Genomic DNA, 26,109 nt, shown 5'->3' with positions numbered 1-26,109 from the left:
TTGTCTTTGTTTTTAAGGATTTTTGACACAAGATTATTAAATTATTATGAGGTATCCTCGTACTAAAAGTTATTCTTGCTTTAAATTGGTAAACATCAGCGGTTTTTTTTGAAAATTAAAAAAAAAAAAATTTTTAATTCAAAAAACGAAAAATTTTCAAACGGATTTTTCTAGAAAACGGTGTATCCTACCGATTTCAAACAAGAGTACCTTTTAGTAATAGAATATCTCACAATTTAATAATAGCGTAATAAAAGAGTAATAACAGAGTAAAAAATGCTTAAAAGTTAGAGACAAAAAAGTTATGCGATAAAATATCCGTTGCCCTACCTAAAACGGACGCCTATGCCTATGAGCGGTACTAGAAATTCGCAATGGATGGAATCAATGTATCTCTCTGAAATATAAATATGCATACCAATTTTCGTTTTTCTAACTAGAAGCATTCTGGAGGTATTTAAGAAAAACTAATTACCTGACGCCATCTTCAAAGAGCTCTAGCTCCCTTAAGAAGCATTTTCCGACTAGGTGAATGTGGTTAAATTCTCTTAAAATTATCTGAGGAATCTCCTGTCTTCGTTTGTCGGTAGAGTTTCTGGACACCCTGTATATAGAAGATATTCCCCCCAAAAAAAGCGCCAAAAGATTGTCCTGTTAGTTTGATCAATGTTAGATTTATCACTCCCTATTCCACACATTGTTACAAAACTCCCTTTAAAATCACCAATTAAATTATTAGCAATTAGCAATTTAATAGGTGTAGACGTAGTAGATATCATCTCAATAAGATGATTCGTAATGGTGTCTGCAAGAAAGTTGACCAATATTTACCAAGATGCTGGACGAATTTAGATAATCTACAATTTACAGACGACTGATGACAAATTGTGTATAAAATTGTGAAATTGTGAAATAATTTCAACTTGCCTACAATAATTCGGGCTAATCAATAGCTTATCGAGAGAACTCCTATTTGGTGCTATTAGAAAAAAAGAAGAAACGCGTTTTAAGTAGGTATCTATGGGATATAATGGATTATTGTTTGAGATTATGGGATATTATGGGTATAAAATTAAATTTTACAAAACATTATTGATACTTACAAAGATCGGTTGACAGTAATCATTTCGTAATCGTTATCAGGATCAAAGAAGATGTTATCAACGTAATGTTGTCCAGCAGTTCCTGCTACAACTGTCGATCTACTGTCGCGTTCCACCGCAAAGTTGCTAAAAACAAAGTTTATAAAGAATATTGATTAAAGATTCAGATTTGTACGTATACTTAATAAAGTAACATTGAAATTACGTGGTGTTACAATTGAGACCTATAGAATCAAAACCTGCTAAATCCATTTTATGAAATTTTTCACAAAAAAAAACATTAAAAATGTATATTTCCCAAAAAGTATTCGGCATTGCTTATAATCAAAATGGCATCAATAAATGCCATAAAATGGCGGATTTGAGACGAAAACTTCTGGCTGTAGATTAAAGGCAAGCGTCCACAGACCCGCATCGTACGCAACGGATTTTACTTTGCTTTGTACAGAAACTTATGTAACCGCGTCCACTGATCCGCATCGTACGGATCGCATTATCGGCAATCATTGTAAGGCAAACTAAAATCCGTTGCGTACGATGCGGGTCTGTGGACGCTTGGCTTAATAGATACTTGAACTTTGAAACTGTGTAAAAAAGGGAAAACGACAAATTTAGGATTTGGCAGGTTTTGATTCTGATGGGATCAATCAATGTAAATCAGTATTAGCAACTACATGGTTAGATGCTAACCATCGCCAAAATGTGAGAACATATCCTTCAGATCAGCAACCCTAGGGAGTGTAACGAGTCATGCGCTGCCTAGGGCCATAATAGGACCATGATATGTCCTATACATTATATAGGACACACTCATCCATCGTTTTAAATTATACATAATAATGTAAATCTATCATAATTTTAAAACATTTAAACGGTTTTTACCCACGCATTTTTGGTGGCTCAGCATGAATAAACCTGTATCAGCACTGATGATGATCGTTTCATATCCAAAATGTTCTGTCATTTTGATGTAGCCCTTTAATCGATTTTAATAAATATATACCTTTTATAACGGATTTCAATAAAGTTTTGAATTCTTTTTGTATGGCATCGGTTCCAAACATTGGACAATGGTGATACGGTGATACTAAACTAATTTATTACAAAAATTACAGGATGTTCTGGTCGAAGATCAAATAAAGCAATGGGCGGAAATAAACGAAAATATACTTACTTATAAAATCCATTGTGCGTTGTAGTCTGATAAATATTCAACCTCACTCTATCAAATCCAGATACCTCCAAATTCTGTCGTCCAATGTTCCGTTTGACATAGTTGTAGGAAAAATTCGACACTACTTGTCTTAGAACAATGTTGTTGTGGTACTGAGCATAGTTTCTGGTGAAGTAGTTTCTGTATATAGTAACCTCCTGGTAGGGGGATGATTTTCTACCTTCTATGTACAACGTTGGAAGGTTGGAATTATTGACAAAGAGATTGTTGTGGATATACCCTCTCAAAGAGGTGGCTGAACCTCTAGAATCGGATTTTATGTACAGTCCTCCCTGATTTTTCTCAACCAAATTACTCTACAAAACATAAATTAACCTTTATAGAAATACGAAAATATTTATTGATTACAAAAGATATCCTCCGTTAAGATAGACCAAATTCCCCCACTCCCAGAATTCCACTTTTTTAATTTTTTTAAGTTCTATGTCATTAAAAAATAAGACTCAGCTCAATTTTAATCCTCCACCTCACCTTCCCCCTCCACCTTCAGCAAAAAGTCATTTTTTCGTTTTTATTTTTTTTTAGATGGGATGCAATCCATTTAAAATTTCAAAAAGTTCATACGCATAATTGAGGCTTTTACAAAACATGTCTATTTTTTATAGACCAGTAAGTTGAGTGTACCGGGTGTCCCAATAAGAATGGCTCTCGGCCATATCTCAGGAACCGTTTATAGTAGAGCTTTGAAATAAAAAATTTTATAACAAAAGTTACCTCAGGAAAAGCCTGGAAATTATTTTCATAATTGTGGGTCCACCGCTAGAGGGCGTAATTGAATATCAAAAATTAAAATATCTAAATTTTACAAAATTTTCCTAACTAAGGGGTACTGGAAATCCGATCGTCGTATTCTTCATAAAATTCTGCTAATATTTGATCTCACAAGTTTAAGTCTACATTTGCAAATAAGAGGTGGGGGTGAGTGGGAACCTTGTTATGAAAAAAGGGCTGTAAATCCGGTCCTGCTAAATCAAATTTTGCAAACTGGGTCTTGTTGAAGACAGATCTTTTTCGTTAATGTAAATGTTATAATTTCGAACCAGCCTAATAAGTAATAAGTCAGCTGGGAGGCGTTATTTAATTTTTTTCAGAAATCTAGCTTTCTTTGGAAAATATTAAATACAACTATGTCTTTTTAATCCTACATTATAAAGTTAGATTAAATTAGCAATAGAATAGCGAAAACCGCATGTCGATACCTTTTTTCTATCTCAAGATATATTAAGAAACGTGTAAATTTTAAACATAACTGTTGCTGTCACCGGTAAACTAAGTTAATGAAAACTAGTGTGCTATGGAAAACACAAAGAAATATTTTCCAGATGTCAATGTATAAAAATATAATTAATTAAAACAACAATATAAAGACAAACAACACTATAAAATATAACAAAGAAATAAAAACAACTACTTAGTGACGACCTAAATATTCAAATTATTGTCCATCATTTTTGAAGCAAGCATTTACAATACTAATACACTACTCGAGAAAACATTATCCAGAGAATACGAAAGCATTTCAAGAGCAGAAATTGAAACCGCTGTTCAATCTGAAAGAGTAAATGCTTGCAACGAAAATGATTTGCAAAAATTTGAACATTTATGACGTCACTAACACTAAATAGTTGTTTTTATTTTTTTGTTGTTTTAATTAATAGGGCTTTTCAACGGTTCTCATTTGTTTCGAGCCTCTGTCATATGTCGTATAATCCGTGATAATATTAATAGGTATACGAGATATGACCGAGGCTCGAAACAAATGAGAAGCGTTGAAAAGCCCTATTATATACGTTGACATCTGGAAAATGTTTCTTAGTTTTTATCATAGCACACTACTTTTCATTAACTTCGTTTACCGGTGACAGTAGTTATGTTTTTAAATTTACACGTTTCGTATGATATCTCGAGATAGAAAAAAGGTATCGACATGCGGTTTTCGCTATTTCATTGCTAATTTAATCTAATTTTATAATGTAGGATTAAAAATGCATACTTGTATTTAATATTTTCCAAAGAAAACTAGATTCCTGAAAAAAATTAAATAACGCCTTATAGCTGGCGTATTACTTAGTAGGTTGGTTCGAAATTATAACTTTTACATTGACGAAAAAGATGTGTTTTCAACAAAGTCAAATTTGCAAGATTTGATTTTACAGAACCGGACTTACAGCCATTTTTTCATAACAAGGTTCCCACTCACCCCCACCTCTTATTTGCAAAGGTAGACCTAAAGTTGCGAAATCAAATATGCGCAGAATTATATGAAAAATACGATGACCGGATTTTCAATGCCCCTTCATTAGGAAAATTTTGTAAAATTTTGATTTTTTAATTTTTGATATTCAATTATGCCCTCTAGCGGTGGACCCACAATTATGAAAATAATTTCCAGGCTTTTCCTGAGGTAACTTTTGTTATAAAATTTTTTATTTCAAAGCTCTACTATAAACGGTTCCTGAGATATGGCCGAGAGCCATTCTTATTGGGACACCCGGTACATAACCGCAAAATACATTTTTTTTTCGAAAAAGCGTGTAACTTTTTTTTTGAAACTGCTGCAGCTCTAGTTTTTTTTTATTTTATGTATGTATTTTATAAAAAACAATAATTCTAATTTTTTTTTAGATTTTTCCCTATGGTGCGCCACCTTCCAAAACCCTAAAAGTTTTTTTTGGGTTTTTCTTTATTGTATAGACTTCAAAATAGATCAAATTAAGTTTTTTTATAGATTATAATATTATTTGAAGTAACTGAGTTCTTTAATACGTTTAAAAATGGGATAAATACGTACAAAACCCACTAAAACCATATTTCCAAATTTTTTAAGGGTTTTTGCGGGGTTAATAATATTTTTTGAGATCGATACAATTTGAATCAATTTTTTAAGTTTTTTACGTGTTTTATGTAAATTAAAAAAATAAGACCCTCAGCGAAACACGTTCCGACCCCCAGAAAACCCCATGTTTTTGGAAGTTTTGAACGTGTTTCTTGCATTTTTGAATGTCCTAAAGAACAATAAATTACTACAAATTATATATAACTTATAAAAAAAACTTTGATTTGATCTATTTTGAACTCTATAAAATATAGAAAATCCCCAAAAACCCACCAAAAAACCAGTTTTTCGGATTTTTGAAATGACGAACCTTAAAAAAATTAGGAGTTTTTTTTTGATAAAATTCATAAAATAAAAAAAATGAAACCCTTCTGCGCAGTCTCACAAAAAAAGTTAAACGCTTTAAAAAAATGCATTTTGAGGTTCTGTATTACCTACACTCAACCTGCGGGTCTGTAAAAAATAGCCATGTTTTGTAAAAGCCTCAACGATGCCTGTAAATTTTTTGAAATTTTAAAATTGAGTGTATCCCACCAAAAAAAATAATAAAAACGAAAAAATGATGTTTTTGGTGGGGTTCCCTTTCATAATGTATTTTATTGCTTACCCTGAAAAAGATAGTCTGGGTATTTTGAACATCAATCTGTAAACCGGATTTACAAGTCGTGAAATTTCCATATAATTTCTTACAGTTGTTTTTGAACTGATTTTTCTCTACTGTAAGAATTGGATTAACCTCTCCAGATGCCATGTAAGTAAGTCCACTTTCAGCGTTGTTACTAATAATTGATCTAGTGATGTTGTGTTGTATGTCTCGGTCTAAAAAATTAATGAATATTAATAACGTAACACCAATTGTTTTGAGTAGCTAATATATATATCCTTACGAAGAAAAAAGTGAAACAATCCATGAAATTGAAGATGATCAGAATAGGTAGGTACCTACAGAGGAAGAAATAGAAAAGAAAATAAAGGGACTAAAAACAATAAAGGCCCAGGAATAACAGAAATAGCGGTTGAAATGGTAAAAGCAGGAGGGAAAAAACTCTATAAGAGATACGTGAACTGATAAAAAGCATATGGGAAACAGCAAAGATGCCAGGAGATTGGGCCAGAGTAAGGATATTATGCAAAACACACAAAAAAGGTGACAAAATTAAATGTGAGAACTATAGAGGCATAGGGCTTTTCATTCACAGTCATTTGTTTCGAGCTTCTGTCATGTGTCGTAAAATATTAAGATATGTACGTCATACGTCTTTGGTTTGTATCATTTGGTATCATTGGTATATAACAGTGATGTGGGAGGGAGAGAGGAGTGTGAGAGGGATACCCATATCACTGGTATATACCAATAACGTATGACGTAGATATATTATATTAGATGATATTATTAGATGACACATGACAGAAGCTCGAAACAAATGACAATCGATGAAAAGACCTATTGCTTGGGTAGAAGTAGTTTACAAAATCTTGACACAAACTGTAAAGAAAAATGTGAGACATTTTATGTTTCCTTTCGATTTAGATGCGGTTCAGCGTCCCCAGATAGCTGTTTCTGGCTTTAGACTTCTTCAGTGGGGCCCAGCTGAACACCTCTGAACTGAAAAGAAAACAAACTGGGTATATAAGCAGAATTATAAAAATAATTAAAAATAAAATAAAATACGGAGAGCAGTCCAGTGCTCTGAATCGATGATTTTCGACTCTTGTTGGAGTCTCATCGGAGAGAACGTAGGCCTGCTTCTCCCCCTAACAACACAAAACATTCCAGGAATGTACTACCAAAGTTCTATCAATATTTGAATGTCCTGGACATTTAGGGAACATTCCGTGAACATCTGATTAAATTATTCCTGGAATGGTATTTGTGCGTGGCGCTTAGAGAGGACATCACGTGACTAAAAACGACCAATGTCGACCAACGACCTCACTTCGGCGCTTCGGCCATCTTGGCCACCTTGCCGTGCGTGATCGTTGTTTGTTTTTATTTGTGCTTTTTAAGAATATTTTTTTAATTCGGATACTTTTATAAAAACTTTAATAGTATTATTAACATAGTGCATACAATGGTGTCCTGTTCTCAACACAGTTGGAGTAGCAGAAGCAATGTAGATAAAAAATCTGCAGGAATAACGTTTCAACGGTTAGTATGCAAATATGTAAACGAAGGCATGCCCCGTATTTCAGAAAATAATATGCATAAATCAGAAGAATTATTAGGTATTTTATAAGTTAATAATTGGTCATATCCATTTATTATTTTAATAATTGCGAATAAGCCACAAACTTCGCTTATTCCTAACTAAAATAGTAAATAAAGATAATAACAAAAGGATTATTTGTAAAATTAAAATAATTCTTCTTGCGTTTTTGCTAATGTATGCCTTTATAAACAGAATGGTAGACCACACACTATAATAGTACCAATAAATGAATACACATAATATTATAGTCGGTTCGCTAAACTCAGTCTCAGTACCACTAAGTCTCAGACACAGACAAAACTGGCTAGTGATTTTAGTAAATAATTTTGCAAATTTGGTAAAATTGTCAAAAAAAATAATAACTAAATAGTTAATAATTACTAAATAGTTAGTAATTTTGGCAAAATTGTCCAAAAACAAAAAAATTACCTACTAAAATCACTAGCCAGTTGTGTCTAGGGAACCGACTATACTAATAAACAATTTCTAAGCTGTTTTATAATATTTTGTGAGTTCATTAATCATATTTTTTATTTAAAACTAAAATTTGTTAATAATGCTTAGTAATGCATATATTTTGTATTTTTAGCTTTCCAGAAGATCCTGCGAAGAAGGCATGAAGTATAGATCAGATTTGTTAATAGAGGAGTATGTTCAAAATATTTTTTAGAAAAAGATATTGACAGAACTTCACACAGTCATTTGTTTCGAGCTTCTGTCATATTTTGTATAATCCGTGTATATTAATATTATACATGGATTATAGGACATTTGACAGAAGCTAGAAACAAATGACAATCGATGAAAAGCTCTATACCCATTAACGATCACATCAATCAATTATTTTGTATTTGCTGTCTTTTTCTATAAATAACAAACGTTTGTTATAGAAAAAGATAGCAAATACAAAATAAGTGATTGATGTGATCGTTCATGGGTATAGGGCTTTTCATTCACAGTCATTTGTTTCGAGCTTCTGTCATATGTCATATAATCCGTGTATATTAATATTATACACAGATAATACAACATATGACAGAAGCTCGAAACAAATGACAATCGATGAAAAGCCCTATTCTTTCATTTTTCCGACTGTAGATACCGTTGCACTTCATTATCTACATCAGAGATCTAAGTTGACATTGTTGCCCAATTACAAAAAATTTTTGAATTCATTTTAAGTCCAATATATCACATAATTATTGCGAAGTAGATTATACAACAAAACAGATTAATATTGAATGTAAATAAATAAAAACCTCAGAAATAGAAAACAAGAATTAAGTTATAATCTTACGTTAAAGTAAATAATAAAAACAATAAATATAATAAAACAAAATACTTATTTGTTTGTGAAAAAGCTATTTCTTGGTGGCATTTTTGTAATTATTGTAACTATTTTAATGGGGAAATAAGCCACAATTTACTTGAAAAAATAACTTTATTAAGGTTTCTACTTCCACATCGGACGTCGTTGTTAAAATACAAAATGTTCATATTATTTTATTTAAATATTATTTAATTTACTCTTATTATTATTTATGCATATTATTACCTGTAAATAATATTTCTTCTGATTGTTAATTGTAAAGGATAGAAAAATCTGAGAGAAGTGGTCTAGAAAAACTAGGAAGGAAACGGAATATGTGGCTACGAAAAGGCAAAAGAAAGGTTTACAAAGCAAATGTGACACATTTTTTATAGGAATATCAATAAATTACATTAAAAAAATGTATGAAAAGATTTTGTGCAATAAAAATGTTTATATTAATTTATCAAGGATATATTATTTGGTATGGCCACATATTGTCAGTGATGTGACAATACCTCCTATCTGTTTTTCATGAGATTTGTAAGAGAGACTAAAAACTTGTTTGGGCCACCTCCTGTTTCATATATTTTTTGACTTGTTTTGTAGTAAATTCAACTATCTATTTACTACAAAACAAATCAAAACTTACATATGAAAACAGGAGGTGACCTTAAAAAAGTTTTTCGTCTCCTGCAAAACTCATGAAAAAACATAGGAGGTATTGTCACATCACTGACGATATATTTTAGAGAATGTCTAAAAAATATACTTTGAATGTCCTAAGAACATTCGTAGACATTTATGGAATGTTTCAACAAGACATTCAGTCTAAATAATATACTGTGAATGTTCAAAGAACATTCGTAGACATTCATGGAATGTTCCAACAAGACATTCAAGGAATGTTTAAAATGCTGATACAGCACTTTCCTGGGACTTTCCAGGGACGTTCGTGTGCTTTTGGGGACATTCCAGGAATGTTTTCAATGTCCTGTGTGTACATTCTAGGAACATTCCTGGAATGTTTTGTGTTATTAGGGCCATACTTCAAGTGATCAACACCGAGAGTTTATCCCCCACACCGCAACTGACGTGAATGGACTAGGTGACTAGCGTAATCTGGCAATTGGAAGATGAAGTAGTTTTCATTCCTAATACCAATATTATAAATATTTAAAAATATTAAAATATTACTAAAAGATTTTTAAATTGAAACCTTATTGGTCCATTTTCTTGGTAACATCTCCATGACTTCTAAAATTTGCAAGCCAGATGGATGCTGAAGCGAAGAAGACAAGAGGGAATTCAAAAAACTTACAATTCACGACTCCGTCTGTTCAGCTGGTAAATTCCAACAGAAAATGGACCTAAGTTACTCAAAGAAGTAACGACCAATATAAAAATAAAATAAAAATTCCATTTTTATTCAGTTGCAATGTGAAGGCAAAACAATCTTATTTTTCACTTAAAATACGGAGAGCAGTCCAGCCCTCTGAATCGACGATTTTCGACTCTTGTTCGAGTCTCATCACAGAGAACGTAGGCCTGCTTGTCCATACTTCAAGTGATCAACACCGAGAGTTTATCCCCCACACCGCAACTGACGTGAATGGACTAGGTGACTCTGGCAATTGAAAGATGAAGTAGTTTTCAATCCTAATACCAATATTATTAATATTTAAACATATTAAAATATTACTAAAAGATTTTTAAATTGAAAACTTATTGGTCCATTTTCTTGGTAACACCTCCATGGCTTCTAAAATTTGCAAGCCAGATTGATGCTGAAGCGAAGAAGACAAGAGGGAATTCAAAAAACTTACAATTCACTAGTCACCTAGTCCATTCACGTCAGTTTCGGTGTGGGGGATAAATTCTCGGTGTTGATCACTTGAAGTATGGAGAAGCAGGCCTACGTTCTCTCCGATGAGACTCCAACAAGAGTCGAAAATCGTCGATTCAGAGGGCTGGACTGCTCTCCGTATTTTAAGTGAAAAATAAGATCGTTTTGCCTTCGCATTGCAACTGAATAAAAATGGAATTTTTATTTTATTTTTATATTGGTCGTTACTTCTTTGAGTAACTTAGGTCCATTTTCTGTTGGAATTTACCAGCTAAACAGGCGGGGTCGTGAATTGTAAGTTTTTTGAATTCCCTCTTGTCTTCTTCGCTTCAGCATCCATCTGGATTGCAAATTTTAGAAGCCATGGAGGTGTTACCAAGAAAATGGACCAATAAGTTTTCAATTTAAAAGTCGTTTAGTAATATTTTAATATTTTTAAATATTAATATTGGTATTAGGATTGAAAACTACTTCACCTTATAAAAATAATAATTATAATCAACTTTTAATGAGAATTTTAAGAATTGAAGTTAATTCCAGAACTAGCCAGACTCTTTTCTGATGATATAAATCCTCATCTCGTGAATAGATCAATTTGGTTTCAACAAGACGGAGCAACTCCTCATTATCTTCGAAGCGTTCGTGAGTTTCTCGACAATATATTTCCAAATCGTTGGATTAGAAGAAGAGGAGCTATCAAATAGCCAGCAAGATCCGCAAATTTGACACCTCTAGATTTTTATGGGGTTATTTAAAAGGCAAAGTGGGGAAAGGTCACAAGGTCACTTGTAGACCTCTCTTTACCTAAAATCTACATTGATAGGTACTTACTGAATCCAATGGCTGAAATTGGCAAGGTAACCACCTCCGCTATAAATCCGTGAACTGAAGATGCTCCATTGGCAAATAACTTGACACTCAAACTTGGCAATCTAGACTTGAACAACCTTTTCTCATTCCCAGTCGTCATGGTGATAGTATCAATCACAGTAGACGATACATTGTAAATATCTCCATCATACATTTGCAAAAGGTCTGGTATTCCATACTTGGTGGTAGAATTAAACAGATCAAATTGTAGCAGCCTCATTCCTAGTGGTTTAATATCATAAAAACTCTTAAATATTTTAATACAATTGACAGGATGATTGTCATATTTGTAGTAAACAAGAACTCTTTCTTGTACTCTTATCTCTTTGTGTGTATCACAAATGTCTATAAGACTAAACAGATTATAAGGCACGCGTAAGTCTCTTAAGGGAGTGAAGCTAGATTCATCTGACTCTCTGCCTTCTCCAGAAAGAGATAATATATTAAGACCTCCACCTAAAGAGTTTTGAATATTGTTATGTAGTAGATTCATTGTTTTCGATGGAGATATTAAGTCTATTCCATTGTAAGCAGATCCATCAACATCAACGTAATTTATTCTAGGACTTCTTAACACGCTTTGAATTGCTGAAGATTTTTCGTTATGTAGAATACCAGCACCTTGGATTTTAACGTATTCCAAAGTGGACTCATACGATTGAACCGTTGAATGCGTATGAATATCGTGAATCCTATAACTGTATTCTTGTCGTTCAAATTCAGCATCAGTAAACCGTATTCCACCCCAATAGTTATGTTTTCTGGTCTGTCTTTCGCAATGAATGAAGACAAACTTCGAGTTCCATTCACATTTATGTCGATGGCCAAATTGCTGGCCGTTCAGTCTTATTGGACAACTTTCGTATTGACCTTCGGTTCCTTTGCATTGCAGAGGTTCTGGCCATGTCCAAATTCTCGATAAAGAGTTGCTGTGGAAGTCGATTCTGACTCCGAAGTCAAAAAAGGCCGTAAGAGGATCGAACCCGAGTTCCCGGCAGACGACTTGGGCGTTTCTTTCGGTGAACCGTGAATCACACATTGGAATCCATTGCAAAGTTGTTTTGTTGAAGTATTCCAAGAATCCTTCGTTCGGTAGCCTTTCGTCGTTTTCTGCACAGCTCTGACTTTTGCATAACCTGAAACAAACCCAACAAGACTAGTTATAAATTTATAAATACAGTAACATAATATAGATGTCACAAACTCTCTGAACATGATTTCCTTCATAGATGACGCAATAATAATATCTAAATCAGAGAGGAACTCCAAATAAAACTGGTTCTATCAAATTGTAGATCGACATGTCATAATTATCTGTCTTCAGTATTGATCCTCCAGAAAGAGTGTAGTAGTCATCGTGATGTCGTGTGTGGTCAATCTACATATCTATGTGTCTGGTCATTTCTTTTAATTAGTGCATTGTTCTTTTGTATAATCCTACGATTTGGTCAATGCCTCTCGTTGGGCTCTTCTTCGTGATCTTTGGTCTTCTATCTTTGCTTGAATGATAAGTTTTTTCATATGTTCTTCGTCTATTCAAAGTATTTTGAAGAAGACTTCGCTGGAGAGCCTTTCACTGATTTTTAGTTCACTTAAAATCAAATCATTTGTTATATGGCTAGTACACATAATTCTTAAATTTTTCTCTAGCAAAACATTTGGCTGATGTCTATATTTTACTTTCCAATTGTCTCAACATCCGTATCTTAGTAATGGGAATATTAAACAGTTGTTAACCACGGGTGTTTGGGAGCCTTTCCATATTTTGGTCATCTTCCCTGTGCTAGATCATATCTGCGTTTTATTTCCTCCAGAAGTGTCGCTGTAGTTGTGATTAATCAAAATCTAGTATTAAATAAACTACTAGGAGAAGTAGAGTCTTTTGGCTTGGGAGAATGGAATGAACAAGCAGATTATGTGAGTACAATGCTATCAGGAAGACACTGAACAACACAACATTAGAAACCAAATAGATTATGACCTAATAAATAAACGATTCCAAGATATCATTAAAAGAGTAGCTGCTTGCCCTGGAGCAGATATTGGCTCTGACTATAACCCACTAACTTGTAACTTGAGGTTCAAGGGTAAAATTATTTCTAGGAACATGTTGGATGTAATATTGCAGTTTTAAAAATTTATGCAACTAGAGAAAAATTATAAAATGAACTAGAAAATGAATACTCAATATCATGAAAAAATGAAAAAGAAATCGTGGAAGAATAATGGGAAAATATCAAATATACTATACATAAGGCTTCAGAAAATTTTCTGCGTTATAAAAGAATAACAATCAAAGCAAAGCTGGCTGACAGTCCACATAAATGACATGTTCTGTGTCAAATTGGATAAATGGAAGTGAAGATCCGAAGGCACCTTTGACATATCGACAAGTTTAATTTTTCTATGTGATCATATTTCATTCGTTACCTAAATCGTATCATGTGACACCTCGCACATCCATGTCTGTTAAGTCGTTTAGGCGCTACAAGTTTAAGGCCTTTATTTCACGCCGCCATCTTGGATTTGTATGTCATCGTATTCTACTCGTTAAATCCTATTCTGAACTATATCACATGCCTCTGTACATAGCGGGCAAAAGACTGGCGGCAAAATTTTGCCAGGCTGATCCACAGAGTGTTGTCTATCTGCTCCAGACTATTTCAACAACAAGCTGGCAAACAGAGAATTGCGAGTGTATTTTAATAACAAGCTGTTGAAACACAATAAATACCCGAAATACTCTAGAGAGAACACCTGACGAAAACAGCAGCAAAATTGAAAACACGCAACAATATAATACAGAAACTCTGCAGCATTACATGGGGGTCCACAGCATCAACTTTAAGATCCTCTGCTCTTGGCCTGATATATCTGGTCGCAGAATACTGTGCACCAGTGTGGCTTGTCACTTGTCGACAATAGCCGGCATACCCACCTTGTCGACACTCAACTAAACCGTGCTATGCGTATGATAACAGACACAATTAAGCTCACCCCTACAATGTGGCGGCCTACCCTTAGTAATATAGCACCACCCAACCTACGCCGCGAACATGCATTGGTTAAAGAATATAACAAAATCATGGACAGTCGCCAGCTTCTAGTCCACAACGATATCCCCGATATTCTCGGAAACCGTCTCCGATCCAGGTTACCCCTTTTACAATCTGCTCAGGTGCTGCAGCAATCCAATTGAATTAAATACCCGATGGAGAGAAGATTGGGAAAGTAAGACAGATCCGCATTACCATAGTCTAGCGGACATCATAGAAAAACCTGGTCAATTTAAACGTCCCCGTAAGATTTGGGCAGCCCTTAATCGAATCAAACTGTGAAAGATGCGCCGACTCCCTCTATAGATGGGATACACTTCCCTCGCCTTCTTGTGACTGCGGCGCTGCAAGACAGACGATCAGACACATTGTTCAGGACTGCCCACGCAGAGCATACTAAGGCACCCTATAGACTTTGTAATGGCAACCTAAGGGTCAATCGAATATATAAAAAAACTGGACATCTGTTTGTGATGCATTGTATAATGCATAAACCTAAATATATTCTGTGATGTACTTAAGCCATACGCTAAATAAAAAATAAATCCAGACTGATCCACAGAGTCTGTTTCAAAACCATTCAGATTTAAAATAGAATTTACTGTTGTCTTGTTAATAGTGTCCTAACTATGAAAGACTGAATAAATGTTAGTATTAACAAAACATTGCTTTTCTTAATATGGGTGCCGGGTCATGAAGGGGTACATGGGAATGAACGAGCAAATACGTTGGCAAAACAAACCTCGAGAGAAACTTTTGAAGGCCCAGAACCTTTCTCCCTTCCAGAATGGTTAATAATGAATCATCAAAGAAGCCACACAAGGGAAAACCAAGACTAGAAAATAATCAAGAATATTGATAAAAACTCTCGAACAATTTAATGAATCTCAATAAACGAGCGATCAAAACGGTCACTAAAATGGTGACTGACATTGCCGTTTAAGAAATCACCTATACAAACTAGGTAAGGTGGATGAACGATGGTGCAGAAAGTGCGAAATGGAAGAAGAAACTGCCATACACATACTATGCCATTGCAATGTGCTAGGTAATATAAGGCAGGAATTCACTGGCCAACTGAGGTTTGAACCTGAAGAGATCCTCAAACTGCCAATAAGAAAACTGTTGACCTTCGTTGAGGCCACAGAACTTATTAAGAGTTTAAGAAAAAAAAACAAGGTATGATTTAAGAAGAAGACATTATTTTCGTTATATGTATTACTTATAAAATTAATTTCTTTAGAGTACCTATCTGTCAAATATAGCAATTACTTAATTTAATAAAAATTTAATGGAAAATACTTTGTAAAAGGGATAAAAATTTATTAAAATCACTTTCAAGGCCTACATCACGTGGGTTGCTAAACAGGTAAGTATGTCACTACATGAAGACTGTTAGATGACAACTCAACTTTGAATGTCACTCACAGCTTGTGATCAACCAGTTCTAAACACTGATGAAGATATTTTTAAATATCGAAAACCTTCTGTGATGTAGCCCTTAAAAGAATTTTAATAAATTTTTATACCTTTTACAAACAATTTTTCATTACATTTTTGTGATTGATGGTATACAGCCAGCTACAGGAAAAAATATTTCTTTTCCTTGTGGATTACTTAAATTAAATTAATATTTTAGTAACAATAATTCAAAAATTACCTTATAGAATCCTGACCATACAAGTTCTCAATTTGTCTTTTATTTCTTGTATTAATTGCTCCATCATTTCTGAGTTCCAAGTTTCCTACCCCAGTTAAAGGCCTCATTATAATTTCTGATCCTAAATACCCTCGTGCGTTAAGTATCCCCAGAACTAGAATGCCCACATTAGGAGCAAACTCCAAAACAACACCCGGATAAATGGTCAAAGTCGCGTTGGGCATCACAGTTATGTCGGATTTGATGACGTAAGGGCGTCCCCTATTTGTCAGCTTTAAGTCTTCGTTTAGTCTTCCGCCCAACGCATCTAAATCAATAGAGTTATTCGAACTGAAGCTCACTGAGTAGCTAGCTTGGAAATTATCTTCAAGAAGATACGGTTTGTACTCAGCAATAGCGTGATCATTCCAATCATCGAAATCGAAAATTTTTTCTTTGATGTCACTGTCATCCCTGGTGCCCCACCAGTTTTCCTTTACGTTAAGGTAGTGGTTTATCTTAGCTGTCTTTATTCCAGCCAATAACTGGTATTCCAAGAAATTATCAGCAAACAAGTTTCTGTTGATCCTAACTTTTTGGATTCCTCTGAAGCCTACGACACAGGTAGGCTCATGGTTGACTTGTAGAACCCCACTTCTTCCTCTCATCACTCGTTTGTTGCTTCTCAACTCGTTGTACATAAAGACAGCAGGAACATTACCAATTATTTCAGATTGACTGTTGGAGCTGAACTCCATAACGTATTCTCCGTTGTTATTAAGGAACTTGTTACCGACGATTTTGAGTTTTTTCTCCATCCCCCTCAAGGCGAACAGGCCTGTTTTGCAGTAATTTTCTCTAAAAACGTTGTTGGTTATATTTACTACAGCGAAGTGACCGTCGACTATTATTTCAAAGTTGTTGTTGTTAATCCAGGTGTTGTTGTCCATAAAAACAGAGTGAGTGAAGTTTTCGTTATACTGCCATACGTAAGGAAGTGCTACATCGAATCCTCCAGCTGGAAAAGAACAAAATTAAATTATTAAACACAGCACTCGTCGTCAGAACAGTTAAAAAGCGCAAACTTGAATATTTTGGCCATGTTATGCGACACCCATAGAGATATAATATTCACCATTTAATAATACAAGGCTAGGTAAACGGAAGAAGTGGGCCGGGTCGAAGAAGAACGTCATGGCTTAGAAACCTGAGGGCTGGTTTAGCAAATTCTCTGCATCCCTTTTCCGAGCTGCCGTCAACAAAATTACTATAGCCAATTTGATAGCTAACGCTCGATAATTGAACACGGCACAGGAAGAAGAAGAAACACAACACTAAAATTAAGACGAGAGAATTATGAAGAAGAAACACAACACTAACATTAAAAGTGATAACAAACAAACTGAATAACATTATAAAACTAGCTGAAGAACAACAAGGTTTAGGTCGGGAAGATCATGTACCGACACTGTATTTACAGTTACAGTGAGGTAAGTACAAGATATATCATTAGGATATAAAAACGGGCATATTTATGTTTCGTGGACCTTAAAAAGGCATTTGACAGGGTCAAATTAAAGAACGGTATCTTCTATGGTTCAACCTGATTATGTGATGAAATAATAAAAAAAAGTAAGAACTAAAAACGGATACCAAATGGGAGAAAACAATTTAATCTGACACAGAGGGGACAAAAAGAATGCTTGAAACATCAGAGATGAAAACACTGCGAAAAATCGATGGTAAGACAAGTTAGAATAGGGGGGAAAATATCAAATGCTTTCTGCGTAAATTCTGGACTGAGACAGGGAGATCCGTTGTCCCCATTGTTGGCCTGGCCTTAGAATATGTCATGGTCATGCGAAAAATTTATCCAAAAATCAAACCAGACATAACTGCTCGGGGAGTAAAAATCATACTCGCCTTTGCCGATGACGTAGACGCAGTAGCACAATCAACATTAGAAATTAAGGATATTTTCTCGAGCTTTGAAGAAGTTGCATTAAACATCGGTCTAAAAATAAATGAAGACAAAACAAAATACATGGTCGTCTCAAAACAAGAACAGAAGGCAAAATATTACTATAAACGATCATAACTTCGAAGTGTTTAAAGAATTTAAATATCTAGAAGCAACAATCACAAATGACAACAAATTAGAGCGAGAAGTTGAAACGAGAATAATGGCAGGAAACAGATCTTTCTTTGCAATGAAACATCTAATGAAGTCAAAACTTCTTTCACGAGGTGCAAAAATCCAGATATACAGGGTAAGTCACCACTAACGGGACGGAAGCTTACATCGAAATGGTAAAAGATTTGTAAAATTTTTTAAATGAATAGTTTGTAAGTTGATAAAAGCTACCTTTTAAAATTATTTTGAAATACACAGGGTGTCCCAATAAGTGGCGACGTATCAAAGTTATATTTTTTCTTATGGAACACCCTTTATTTTATTGCATTTTTTAATTGTTCGCAAAAAATAAGATATAGTTTCATAAGGCTTCCCTATACCTATGTACAGAGTGTTCGGAGTTATGTTGACTTTTCTTAAAATTTAAAGTTTTAAAAGAAGGCTTATTTTTAAGTTATTTACAAAATTATAAAAAGATTACTTGTACATTTAAATAGTTGGATATTGGTTGAATGTATTCCATAGTTGATTATTACGCATTTATTTACAGAGTGTTCAAAATTTACAGTTCCATTATTGGATTATTCAATATGTCATATTATGCTTATTTTAAATGGAACACCATGTATATTAATAAATAATTATACTAAACAGATTTACCTCTTTCGAATTGTGTATGGATGTCCTATACCTAGGTCTCATCCGTGTATGAAATTCAAATTTAATTGTTCCTAAAAATAAACAATCACGCTATCCACGAAAGTCACCTAGGTCACCAGGATTGACAAAGATGGATTTTTTAAATGGGGTTATATTAAAAATATTGTATATTATGCTACACTTCCTACTACTCCAGATGATAATATATGCATTTAGGAATTTCGAACGCTTTTGCATCTATAACACCATCTATGTTTAATAATGTAAGCAAATCATTTGAAGATAAAATCGCTTGTTGTATTACACAAGGAAGCAAACATTTTGAACATTTATTACATAACTGATAATTTTTTACTTATAGTAAGTTGTGGTTCATTTTGTATTATTAATTATTATAACATTTTGTATTTGTTTTAATAAAATTCTTTGTTTCGTTAAGTATTTAATTATTTTCAATAACGAAAAAATTTATTTTACAAATCAGCAACTAAAAGTATATATTTTTATTTACAACTACACTCGTTTATACCAACTATGCCAAGATAATGGGGTTAAAAATCGAGATTGACTCTAAAATAAATTTTTTTTAAAATCGATTTAACTTTTAAGAAAATTGTAAATTACGCAAAAACTATGACTCCTTGTTATAGAACATTCATATACCATTCGAAAGAGGAACCTTTGTTTAGTATAATAATTTAGTAATATACGGTGTTCTATTTAAAATAAGCATCTTATGACACATTGAATAATCCAATAATGAAACTCTAAATTTTAAACACCCTGTAAATAAATGGGTCATAACCAATAATGGAATACATTAATTATAAGATAATTACCAGACTGTACTGTCATGAAATGACAAGCGGTACGATGACATTAATTAACTACATCTTTTGTTTTAAAATGGATTTACAGATTAATAATATAAATAATTGTAAATTACGCAAAAACTATGAGACCTATGTATAGGACATCCATACACCATTCGAAAGAGGTAAATTTGATTAGTATAATTATTTACTAATATACATGGTGTTCCATTTAAAATAAGCATCATATGACACATTGAATGATCCAATAATGAAACTGTAAATTTTGAACACCCTTTAAATAAATTTGTAATAATCAATCATTGAATACATTCAACCAATATCCAACTATTTAGATGTAAAAGCAATTCTTTTATAATTTCTTAAATAACTTGAGAATAAGCCTTTTTTAAAACTCTACATTTTAATAAAAGTCAACATAACTCAGAACACTCTGTACATAGGTATAGGAAAGCCTTATAAAACTATACATTATTTTTTGCGTACAATTAAAAAATGCAATAAAATATAGGGTGTTCCATAAGAAAAAATAGAACTTTGATACGCCGCCATTTATTGGGACACCCTGTATATTTCAAAATAATTTTAAAATGTAGCTTTTATCAACTTACAAACTATTTATTTAAAATTTTTACAGATCTTTTACCATTTCGCTGTAATCTTCCGTCCCGTTAGTGGTGACTCACCCTGTATAAGACCATAATACGACCAGTAGTCGCGTATGGAAGCGAAACATAGACGCTAACAAAAAGAGAAGTAATTGCTGGTGTGGGAACGTAAAAGCCTTCGAATGATATATAGCCCTTGTCCCTTGCAGAGACAGCGTGACAAACAAATGGAGGCGCAGATACAATAACTAGCTAGAGTCTCTATTCGGAAAAGAAAATCTAGTCAGATATATAAAGGCTAATGGACTCAGATGGGCAGGGCATGTGATAAGCAGTAACGACAATCGCCTTATAAACAATGTGTTCTGGGAAAGGCCAGATGGAAGAAGGTCTGTAGGGCGGCCTAGAAATAGGTGAAAAAATGCAGTCAAAGAAGATCTAGAAAAAATGGGAGTGCGACAATGGGAATTAGTGGCACAGGACCGACAAACATGGAAAGCAATAGTAAACGCGGCAAAGACTCACGAAGAGTTGTAGCGCCATTGATGATGATGATAAATGAAATTATTGTATGACAACTAATAAATAACATACAAACTATAAGATAGCGAGTATTGACTCATTTCTTTATCCAGTAGATAAACGAAATGTTTTGAAAAAATAAAATATAGGGATGTATGTATGTACAGAGTTATCCACTATATTTTGACCGCCCTGTAAACTGCTTTATTTACAGAATTAGAAAAAAATGTAAAATACAAGTTATTCGATATTATGATTTTTTTACATAGTATATATATTATACTAGTGACGTCATCGATCTGGGCGTGATGACGTAATCGACTATTTTTTAATGGGAATAGGGGTCGTGTGCTAGCTCATTTGAAAGGTTATTCAATTCTATATTCAGTAATATAAACATTAAGATATTATTTATAGAGGCTGTCCAAATTTTTTTTTAATTAAATTAATTGACACAAAAAGAAGAATGTATGTAATTTATTTAATTCAAAATACCTTCTAATGTTAAAAAATAGAAATAAAAGTTTATTGCACAAATAAACATTGCTTTTTGCTTAAATTCAATGTTCAAACTGCCAAGAGGCAGATGATTGGTAGCTTGAACATTGCATTTAAGTGAAAAGTAATGTTTATTTGTTTAATAAACACTTATTTTTGTTTTCTGACAGCAGTAGAATGTATTTTGAATTAAATAAATTACATACATTCTTCTTTTTGTGTCAATTAATTCGATTAAAAAAAATTTTGGATACAATGTATAAATAATCATGTTATTATTTATATTACTGAATAGGGAATTGAATAACTTTTCAAATGAGCTAGCACACGACCCCTATTCTCATTTAAAAAAATAGTCGATGACGTCATCACGCCCAAAGGGATGACGTCACTAGTACGACATATATATGTCAAAAAATCATAATTTAAAAATCAAATAACTTTTGTATTTTAATGTTTTTCTAATTCTGTAAATAAAGCAGTTTACTGGGGGGTCAAAATATAGTGAATAACCCTGTATATTTAAAAAACATGAGATAATCGTAATTTTCTTTGTACGTTTAATTTTAACTTAATTTGAAAATTAAAACATATTGCTTACCATATTATGTCAAATGAATAATTATTTATATATGCTTTCTTTATATACAGGGTGATTATTTCATATAGCAATATCGAAATAAAAATGGTCATAACTTGTTAAATACCCTGTACAGTAGTGTGAAACTTCATATTGTAGGAACAGAGATTATGATAGGAATCTAAATACGAGAAAATATACAGAATGTCCTATTTAAAAAATTGTATATTTGCTTTACCATGTAGGTTATTAATCACCCTGTAGAATTCTGCATATTTTCCAAGCCTGTACAATATCATTGCCTACATGGTTTCTAAATAACTTCTTTGGATACTGTGTACCATAATGGAATTATGGACCACTGTCGCACTAAATACTCACCCTGTATAAGGAAAGCAAAAAAATACTGTAGATACAATAAAATAAAACAACAGGACCTTACCTTTATTACTTTCTATAGTGTTATCTTGAAACACGTAATGGAACAAATTATTAGACGACCTCATATCCCTGGAAAATTGGAAAACTCCTTTCCCATTATCCATAATCAAACTTTTGTTGAACATAAGAGTTACTTCCGAAAGGTTACTCTTATGTAAATCCCAGTTAGGTGAATGTACAAAAACAGCTTCGTACGTATTCTTCGTGATTTCACAGCTATAGAACTTCATGGTCTCATTGGCCTTTCTCAAAAAGTGATTTCCAAGTTCATCCAGGTATCTGTTGTAGTAAGAAGCATGGACCCCAAACATATTGTTTCTTATAGTAGTTCTACTAACGCTTAAAGTAGGTACAGGGCCTTTAACTATTCTTTTATAAACGTTTTGGACCGGTGCCTTGACTGTATTAATGATCAAAACCGTACCTCCAAAAGCATTTGAACCACTGTTGTAGTCTAAGACAATGCCATGACTACTTGAGGTGGTTGGAAATACTGTTAAGTCTTGTTTCAAAACATAATATTGTGCATTAGCTGACGATGTTAAACCATCGTGTATTACTATGCTCTCGGTACTTCTATTTTCAATGGGGTTAATAAGCTGAACACCAAGTACCCAGCCTGGATTGCACCTAATCTTGTATGAGCGGTTTATAGGATCGCCATGAATGTTTGATGTAACCAAATATTTTGTTTCCCCTTGTAGTAACTCTATTACATTCGTATCTGAATACTGAGGAATCAAAAATGGATTGTAATAGTTTTCATCATCGTTTTTGATAAACCATCCTGCTATTTCTCGTTGCTGCAGACCAGAAAGCACTGAGTTATGTTCAATGCCCATGATGTTATTTTCAATTTTGCTGTTGTAAATATTCAATCCCAGTTGTTTGAGGCTTATTCCTGCTCCTTTGTTGTTAGAAAACTCTGAATTTTTTATTATATTTACAGACTCTGAAAATATGTCTGAGTATATTATTCCAAGGCCATGGTAGTCGTTGTTGGTGACTCTTATATTTTCAAAATTCTGCCTTGCAAAGTCCAATTGAAGAGCAGGTTTAAATGAGTTGGTTGCATAATCTAGCAATCCAGCTTTCTCGATGGAAATAAACTGTAAGTCTGTTCTATCGGCTAAAGAACTAAACCTTATTCCAGCCCATGAAGTTTTGTAGCATCTGATCCCTACGTCGTTCTCGTGGCTGCAGGAGTTTTCAAAATCTGTCACTTTCTCTGATTTGCAGTCTAAAATGTCTAAATCGAAATCAGTACACTGAACGTTGGACAGGATGACTTTTTCTGTGGTTCCAGATTGGGGTATCTCGTTCCTTTCCAAATTCCTAAAAATAAACTCAATATAAGTATACATATGTGCATTATTATTTATATTAATAGTAGAAAGCAGAAATACTGCGCAAATCAACCACGATATGTTAGATGTATCGGAAGGCACCTGACCATCAATAATTGACATAAATCTAAAAATGCTCACACAAAATGCCACTGTGTAGAAAGTCATCCAACTAACTACAGACGATGCATGGTAGCAAAAGAAATGCAGAAGTTAAAAGAGAATCGAAATCAGAGAACCACAAGAGAGAACTATAATAGTAAGCAAAAATAATGTACAAAGCAACCACGATATGTTAGATGTACCGGAAAGCACCTAACCATTAATAATTGAGATGAATCTAAAATTGCCCACACAAAATGTATCCACTGTAGAGAAAGTTATCCTGCTAAATAAAGAGGACACATATGGTAGCAAATGAAATGCAGAAGTTACTAAGAGAATCGAAAGAAGAAAACCACAATACCTAAGGGAGCGTTCAAGTATTACGTAACGCGATTTTTGAAGATTTTTGACCCCCCTCCCCCCCTACGTAACGCACTCTAATGGGTGTTTAAATATTGCGTAACGCAATTTTTGAAGATTTTTGACCCCCCCCCCCCTAACCTGCGTTACGTAATACTTGAACGGTCCCTAAACAGCCGCAAAGGATGCAACAACAAACCAAATAATCTAGTAATCTAGGAATTAAAAGTACCAATCCAAAACATAGCTTTAACATTCAGAGTACTTTCCTACGATAGGGAACTTGCACATTTTTTTTATTACATAATAATGTTCAGTTTTGTTTAAAAATGATATTTCCAAAATTTCACGCTTCAAAAACTCGTAATAACTTAGAAATACAAATTTAAAGTCTTCTGCGGTATAAAATAGTTCAAATGACCCGTGACGTCACATAGTTTTATTATATAGTTATGATTATGGTTATATTTAGGTATATTCTTCTTCCCCTTCTTTAGTTTATTGGCCTCCACCTACTTGGGTATTTGGCCAGCTCATTGTCGCAGAATAAGGAAAAAACATTTATATTCTAATGACATTTATCGTATGTCATTGTAATAATATATACCAGTTAATTAAGATTGGAGTTTGGTACAGTTTTTGAAGGAAAGGAAAGAAGGTTTACTATGGAAAATAAAACCATTTTGTAAAAGTACACGTTTTCTATGAATAGTTCAAACGATCAAAAACACTTGTGACGTCACATAACTGTATTTTCTACTGACGTTTATAATGTCTAATTTAAAATTATATACAATTTTGTTTACTTTGTAGGTGCAGAATGTAAACATATAACCGGATGACGTCACAACGCGTTTTGGGCTGGCTGGTATAATTTGAATTTTTAATCAAAATTTTTAATTTAGGGGCCAAACGAAAGACAAATAAAACTTTTTTATCTTTGATACATGTTTTAAATTATGTTCTGTTGTGATTTATAACATTTTTTTCGAATTTAATATTTTATGCAAGTTCCCTATTATTGGAGACATTGACCAAAATGGATGAACGCATTACTAGATTAGAATAAAGCACAAAAGGAGCTATTCCTAAGAACTTTAATGCCAGATAGTCTGAGGATAATAGAATGGAATGCAAGTGGACTACTGAAACATTAACAAGAATTGCAGATTGGCATAGACATTGTTGTCATTTGTCTCATTTCTGAAACAATTATACAAAAGAAACCTACATTATTTTTAACGGATATAAAGTATACCATACAATACAACCGGATAATACAACCAGAGATGGTAGTGCTATCATAATAAAAGAAACTATCAGACATCATCAAGAAATATGCTGCAAAACAGAAATGGTTCAAGCTACTTCAGGAAGCGTTGATGAAGAAACGGAATCTTTTGTTAAACAAATTCAGCAAGCTGCGTGGAATAACTCACCTGAACTGATCCACAGAGTTAAAGTTAATAATTACCCTAAAGAAATTAGAAAACTTATCCTGCCCTGCGGGCTCTCGTGTCTATTGCCAGACAACAAATTTTCGAAAAACTGTCGCATTATTGTCAATTTATTCTCACTCTCTTGTGATATTATACCATACCCGATAATTTTTGATAATTTCCCGTCGTCAAGTATTTTACGTCAGATGCCCTTCGTTGCTACGCAAAAATATATTCAGTGACATTAATGACAATAATTAATGATTTACAACTTGTCACACAGAATACCAAGAAACAGGTTTAGTAAATATTCAGGCAGAAGATATCAATATAATAAAATGATTTAAAAAGATAATTACTCTCGAGCTCTTAAATTATCGATTTGTTTTGTCTTCGGGACACTTTAACATAATTAAAATATATAAATACATAAATTAAAACTGTCAAAGTGTGACTCGGGATACAAATCGATAATTTTAG

General features: G+C 33.3%; 1 protein-coding gene across 2 annotated transcripts in view; it reads right to left on the bottom strand.

Moving 5' to 3' along the window:
* The window catches only part of LOC114339455 (protein bark beetle), a 184,238-nt gene that overhangs the window by 51,710 nt on the left and 106,419 nt on the right, over window positions 1-26,109 (bottom strand). For both annotated transcript variants that reach the window (XM_050657898.1, XM_050657897.1), the window contains exons 4-9: window positions 22,381-23,714; window positions 16,125-17,121; window positions 11,370-12,544; window positions 5,781-5,992; window positions 2,278-2,633; window positions 1,104-1,229 (exon numbers count right to left, since the gene is read on the bottom strand). In XM_050657898.1, the coding sequence (XP_050513855.1) occupies window positions 1,104-1,229; window positions 2,278-2,633; window positions 5,781-5,992; window positions 11,370-12,544; window positions 16,125-17,121; window positions 22,381-23,714 (4,200 nt within the window). The remainder of the gene's footprint in view (window positions 1-1,103; window positions 1,230-2,277; window positions 2,634-5,780; window positions 5,993-11,369; window positions 12,545-16,124; window positions 17,122-22,380; window positions 23,715-26,109) is intronic.

This window comes from Diabrotica virgifera, chromosome 8 (assembly GCF_917563875.1).
Source record: "Diabrotica virgifera virgifera chromosome 8, PGI_DIABVI_V3a".
Lineage (NCBI taxonomy): Eukaryota > Metazoa > Arthropoda > Insecta > Coleoptera > Chrysomelidae > Diabrotica > Diabrotica virgifera.
This window is presented reverse-complemented; position numbering and strand designations above follow the sequence as displayed.